Source organism: Sceloporus occidentalis, unplaced genomic scaffold, assembly GCF_023333645.1.
Source record: "Sceloporus occidentalis isolate IW3139 unplaced genomic scaffold, rSceOcc1.0.p SCAF_68, whole genome shotgun sequence".
NCBI lineage: Eukaryota > Metazoa > Chordata > Lepidosauria > Squamata > Phrynosomatidae > Sceloporus > Sceloporus occidentalis.
Genome location: NW_028317048.1, coordinates 3,897,397 through 3,904,093, shown reverse-complemented (window position 1 = coordinate 3,904,093; position 6,697 = coordinate 3,897,397). Strand labels below are relative to the sequence as shown.

Below are 6,697 nucleotides of genomic sequence, written 5' to 3'. Positions count from 1 at the left end.
CTTTGATGATTCAGGTGTGCTAATGTTTTATTTAAGCGATAAAATAGCATAATAACATTTCCAAACAACGCACATAATAGCCAGTTAACATGCTTTTTTTTTGTTGACAACCATGGGAAGTATAAAAGCAAGGAGCTCCTATCTACAACATGAACTTACTGACCAAGATATAACTTATCTCATCAGCGCTTTCTGAAAAGAAGCATCATGTCTCATCACTCCAGCTTCAGTACCTCTGGACACAAGCACTTCAGCTCCTGTTCAGTAGCTTTACCTAAACATGTTGGTGCACACAGCACCTTCTCCCACCACTCCAAACCTGAAGCTCATGGACACAAGACACTGCATTGTTTCAGCAGCAGAAGTGCTCACAGTATCGGATCCAAGGGGCATAAGATCTCAGTGGGAAACTTCCACTCAGGGAAAAATGGACATGGATCTGGACATGGTATGGGTAGAATCGGCACTGGATTTGGGGGATGCTCTGGAGGTATCACCCCAGTTTCTATAAATGAAGGTCTCTTGGCACCCCTCAACTTGGAAATTGATCCAAGCATCCAGAGAGTGAGAACTGAAGAGAAGAACCAAATTAGGGGTCTCAATGACAAATTTGCTTCATTTATTGATAAGGTGAGGTCATTTTACCACACACACAGTAGTATTGGTAAATAACTGCAGAAATAATATGGCCATCAAAAGCTTGTGTGCAGGGCCTATACTGCCCAATGTGATACAGTTTGCACTACTGATGTAAAACCAAATTCTGATTAGTATATCAATATTGTATTACGTTGTATTATAATAATAATTTCACAGTTGCTTCAACCACAAATTAAGCTGTTATGATAAACATGATATTAATTGTGAATAACGGTGGGTAGCTCAGAACTTTGCACAAAAGACCTTAAAACACACTTTGTGCTGTAAAAGTTCCTGTAAATTTCTTGGGGCAGTCAAATCGGTAAAAAGTGAAAAATAACAAAATGTTGTTATACCAAACCATTTTAACTCATTTTAAAATTGTAAGACAGTTATTTTACCAATTCTTATTTTAGGTAAGATTTTTGGAACAGCAGAACAAGATGCTGGATACTAAGTGGGCTCTTCTTCAGGAGCAAAAAACTGCCAGGTGTCAGATTGAGCCTCTGTTTGAGGCTTTTATCAGTAATCTCAGGAGACAACTGGAAAATTTGACATGTGAAAAATCTCGTTTGGAAGCAGAAAGCAACAGTATGGAGCAAAATGTAGAGGCCTTAAGGCAAAGGTACAATATTCTTCCTACATTGTTTAATATTATTATTGTATTTTAGAAATGTGATAAATTCAAAAATAAAGAGGAAGTAAAACAGATATTTTGTTTTAAGAAATAAAGATCATATATCATTTAAATATCCTGTATAATATGCATTATTAACATGTTAAGACCCATTAGTGTACTCCATTTTTATTATTGTATATAATATGTAAAACATAGTTGCAGGACACAGGGATAACAATTCTGATGCTAAGCTCATGTCTCAAACCTACTATATATCCAGTTATAAATGCTTTAAAAAATGGAATGCACACTGGTCTTACTTTCCAATTTTATGCTGCAGGTATGAAGAAGAATTCAACAGACGCACAGCTGCGGAGAATGAGTTCTATATTCTAAAGAGAGTAAGTGATAGTCCAGAATAAATGTGGTCTTCTGTACTGTGAAGGTAGACACTAATGATAACAAATATTAATGTAGAACTATTAACATTCTCGTATTATGTGATCCATTTCTTCTGCAGGACGTAGATGCTGCTTTCATGAACAAAGCTGAATTACAAGCAAAGGCGGATTCTCTAACCAATGAGATCAATTTCCTGAGAACTCTGTTTGACACAGTAAATATGCAGATACTTTATTACATTCTGTTGTCCTTAATACTGTGGGTAGGAAAGTTTGTATTACTTAGTGGAAATGGCGGTCTCATTTTTTCTTTGGCCAATAGTGATTACATTGCATGTATTTGTCCGTGATGACAAAAGTCCAAGCAATATTGTTTCTTAAATTGTGTAAAATATACTGTGGACAAGAACTACGCATTGACAGAATAAGACAATATTAAAGTTTTGCTCAGACTATGTGACCTCTGTGCTCCAATCAACTTCTTCGTATGATGGCTTTGAATCGTTGGAAGGAGAACTAACTTAAATAAACACTTTCCCTTATATCATTGTTGTTTTAAAAATAATAATTGCTTACAGGTTAGCAAAGGTTATAAAGTACTCGCAGGAGATTGCCCAGCTTCAGGCTCAGATCTCAGACACCTCTGTGGTTGTGTCCATGGATAACAGCCGTGATCTGGACCTGGATGGAATCATTGCTGAAGTCAGAGCTCAATATGAGGAGATCGCTAACAGGAGCAGAGCTGAAGCAGAAGCCATGTACCAGTCACGTGTGCGTATGTAATAAAAATCACATCAGTATAAGTAAAAGAAACTTTTTTTCTGGTATCAACGTATTTTATGTACAGTTTGAGGAGCTCCGCATGGCTGTTGGAAGAAATGGGAATGATCTGCAGAGCAGCAGAGATGAGATCTGTGAATTAAACCGAACAATTCAAAGACTGAAGACAGAGATTGACAGTGTGAAAGCTCAGGTAAAAAAGACTGATATAACCTATATCTTGCCCTTTGTATAGATTTTTGTAAATACTCCAATTTTTGCCAGGTTAAACAGAAATACAATTAACGCGGATAATATGATTTGGTATCTAAACATGAAAAAGACTTATAGTTTGTGGTATAAATGAAAAATAATTTGCAATTAGATTTTGCCCAATATTTTCTTAGCGCTCTGCACTGGAAGCAGCAATAACTGAGGCTGAGGAACGCGGAGAAGCGGCTGTCAGAGATGCCAAGAACAAACTTTCTGAACTGGAAGCTGCTCTGCAGAAGGCCAAGCAAGACATGGCTCGCCAACTGAGAGAATACCAGGAGCTGATGAACGTGAAACTGGCTCTGGATATTGAGATCGCCACCTACAGGAAGATGCTGGAAGGAGAAGAGTGCAGGTGAGTATTCTACATGACGGAAATATGACCTGAAATTGACAATGTTTTCTCATCTACATCAAAAATGCTTAAGCTGCAATGTTTAAAAATATTTTATTTTTCTATTCTAGGTTGGCTTCAGATGGCTCAGTAAATATCTGTAAGTGAAATCATCATAAAAGGGATCATGTGCATTCAAAAATATGAAATCATTTAGGCAGAGCAAAACAGATATTAATTAAGCCCAGTTAATATTTTAATGAAATTATTTAATAATAAATATTTGTTTTAGCCCTCCTTACCCGTTTATGAAAAAGTTGTAATGCACTACTTGTTATGTCCTGTATACTGATTCTACAGTGCTGTCGAATTTGATTGCGCTATATAAATCAATAAATGATAATTAGAACATATAGATTAAATGGCACAAGACTTAGTGGTAGTTTACTGATGAAGTGTCCTTCAGCATCCTTCAGCATATTCAACATATCAGCAATGTTAAGAGCAAGTAGTTTAGGAATGACAGTTCCCTGTTGTGTGTGCTAACAAAACAGTGACATTACTAGTTGCTGTTCTCCAACTACTTTGCTGGACTTAAAATGTTCTTGTTCTTTCTATGTTCGGTAGCTGTGGTGCACTCCAGCACTGGAGGAAAGCACTGCTCAGGAAGAATGCCCCACGGAGCAAGTGGCCATCACCACAAAGGAGGATTCAGCTCAAGCTACAGCCATGTCTCCAAAAGCAAGCACAGCTCTGGCCACGGACACCACTGTTAATGTGGAGGTTCAGTGTTCAGTGAGAGCACTGTCAGCATATACATATTGCTACATTCACAGCGTATGTATTATGCAAATCTAAAATTGCAATACTTATATTAAACCTGAAACATCCTTTCTTTGCATGCTTTGTAAATGCAACTCTTGCCCATTGCTTATTATTCAATAAACTGATATTTGCATTAGAAAAATGATGACTATTATTATTATTACTAAAGAGCACCATAGGAATATTGACAATAATAATTCACAGTAATGCAAGCTAAAGCGTGGAAGTCACTCACAATATCTACAATTTACAGAGTAATAACAGCTACAGCTACAAGTACATCTTGCCTGATGCCAAGAAAAAATGCTTTTTAACAGTTATTAAAGTTTAAAAAAAGTACTTGTTTTCTTTTTATAATTCAAAGGGATCTAGCATAAACATAGAACTAAACTTGATGATAGATATTTTAACAACACAGGTAGTCAATTAGCATGGGAAAACTTTTTTGGGGTGAACTATATTCTTTTATAAACATCCTTGAATTATTTTTTTAATCACACTGAAAGTCTGCAAATTCTGTCTGGACCTTGGAAAATGTGTCCTCGGTGAAAGCTAGAGCCAGAAAATATGGAGTTATGTAATTACTGACCATAATGTAAGTGGATATTACATGTTGAAGAATCAGTGTTATTAACTTCACCTGTCGGCGGTCAGTGACCTGGATTTAGAGCCAGATTATGAGCCAGGTGATGAGGGGTCAAGCAACACATCATCTGGTAATTTCTGTTGAATGTGTTGCTCATTCCACTCTACCAAAACAACAGTTACATAATAGCTATACCACTGGTTCCTCTACAGGTACATGTACCACCACTACCATCACCACCACTGTAAGATGTAAATCGTGTCATAAAAACTGAACCTTGGTAATATGTTAGAACATTTCACCAATTCTGGGGTAAACTGGCAGGAGTTACTCTGAGGTGTTCAATTATTTCATTTTTTTAAATTGGGCAAATATAGTATCTCCAGTATCTAGTATATCCTTCCTTACTCTGGGTGGTCAATTATTGAATTTTTAAAAATATTTTGAAAATTCAGTCTGAGATCACGTAGCTGCATGTGTCTGTCTGTTGGTGCCTGCCCTATACCCTGCCATGCTTCTTTTGTTCTTTTTTCTTATATGGCACATTCAGTCTGTCTGCCAATGCCTGCCCTGCTCCTACACCTAATCTCCTTCCTTGCCCTGAGGGATTAATTCTTGTTATTTTTTCTAATATGAGGGGGTTCAGTCTGCCTGACAGTGTCTTGCCCTGTCCTGCCTCTGCTGCCGAGTCTCCTTCCTTAATCTAGAGGATTAACAATTTTGTTTTCTAAAATGGTTCAGCCATGCAGCTGGATGCATCTGTCTCTGCGGGTTAATCTGCTTCTTTTTTATATTAGAGTGAATTTAGTCCTATACAGTCCCATAATGTCCTGCCTCTGCTGCTGTAGCTCAGAAGAAAATGTCATTGAAATCAACTTTGCTTGCCGTGCACAAATCAAAAACCTATAAGCAGTAAGATAAATGTGAAAAAGGATTACATAGGTACCTGTAACTGGAGATTGTATTCACACATCTTATGTACAGTGAGAAATGTTCCAACACCTAAAAGCACATACATAACATAATACCACATAACATGAAATCATTCCAACATAGCATTACACGCATCAACATCCTTGAAATAAAGAAAATAATGGTCGGTTAACCCCACTCATAACTGATCAATACATTCCTGGCTCTCTGGCTGTTTTGGAACTCTCAGGGGACTTTAAAGTTAGGTGTGTATACTAGGATATTTATATATGGAACAATGTGAAAGACAGATTCAGATGGGTTCAGATGGGTTTGCTAAGACATGTATGCATACCCTAAAACAATGTACATAGCTAGAATGGAACAATCTTACTTTTTATTATAAGAGGAACAGTGTAGATAATTTGACTATATGAAGAAGATGCTGCTTCTCCGTCCTCTCCAGGGATACCTGGATAACCAGACCTGTTATCACTTCCAGGTCAACATCCAAACCAGTAGATGCTTCTTGTTCTTCATCTTTTTGTTGTTCTCTCTTCTTTCTATGTCCACATCTCTGCGAACATAACCCCCTGGGTAAACTTCCAACAGGGACGTCCTCTTCCCCTGATTGGAGGATTGGGTAGATGAGATCACTGGAAGTTCCCTCATTTTACCCTAAAATAACCTTGTGTAAACTTCTGCCAAAATGGCAGAGCTTCTGGTGACATCCTCTCCTAATTGTAGATTTGCACTAAGATAAACCAATGTGAACTTCCGACAAATGGCAGAGAGAACGTCACTGCAAACTCCACCATAAGGTTAAGTTCGCAGTGATGCGGAGAAAGAGAGAAGAAAAAAGAGATACGGTAGAAACAGGAGAAAGGAGAAGAACAAGGGGATGAAGTGGAGCTGCGAGACACGGAAGCAGAAGTGGTCATCAGAGAAGATAGGGAGACATTCAGAGAGAATAAGAGAGTGAACGAAAATGAGAGTGTGAGAGAATGAGTGCGGTCTGAGAGAGTGGGAGTAAATGTGAGCACTGGACAATGAGTTTCACTTGTGAATTTAAAATTACTACCCACCGAAGTGTATCCAAGTTGTTTTTGACACATTTGCACAGGTCTAATATATGTTATTATGTTTTTATTACAGTGCATAGGACTTATGAGAAAAATAAAATGAGAAAAAGTCAATGTTCAACCAAACACATATTTCACAGATCAAGCTTGAGCAGGGATGGCAAATTGCTTTCATCTCATACACACCTTATGAGTTATGTGACCATTAGCTACAGTTTGATATAATGCAGAATATGTCAGGTGCACTGTATCTCCATTTAATTTAAA

The 6,697-nt window shown here is 37.5% G+C and overlaps 1 protein-coding gene across 1 annotated transcript; it reads left to right on the top strand.

Moving 5' to 3' along the window:
• The first annotated feature begins 207 nt into the window (after positions 1 to 207).
• Positions 208 to 3,801, top strand: LOC149286542 (keratin, type II cytoskeletal cochleal-like). Its single transcript, XM_089493949.1, has 9 exons — positions 208 to 630; positions 1,056 to 1,264; positions 1,599 to 1,659; positions 1,779 to 1,874; positions 2,266 to 2,430; positions 2,507 to 2,632; positions 2,826 to 3,046; positions 3,157 to 3,185; positions 3,653 to 3,801. The coding sequence occupies exons 1-9, from the start codon at positions 208 to 210 to the stop codon at positions 3,799 to 3,801; spliced, it is 1,479 nt and encodes a 492-aa protein (XP_089350075.1).
• The last annotated feature ends 2,896 nt before the right edge of the window (positions 3,802 to 6,697 follow it).

What these genes read in the sequence shown, in the direction of transcription:
- LOC149286542 (XM_089493949.1), top strand. Translation starts at nt 208, where the DNA reads ATGTCTCATCACTCCAGCTTCAGTACCTCTGGACACAAGCACTTCAGC. An exon ending in AAGCCATGTACCAGTCACGT is followed by an intron (nt 2,431 to 2,506) that starts GTGCGTATGTAA and finishes TTTTATGTACAG; the next exon opens with TTTGAGGAGCTCCGCATGGC. An exon ending in CTGGAAGGAGAAGAGTGCAG is followed by an intron (nt 3,047 to 3,156) that starts GTGAGTATTCTA and finishes TTTCTATTCTAG; the next exon opens with GTTGGCTTCAGATGGCTCAG.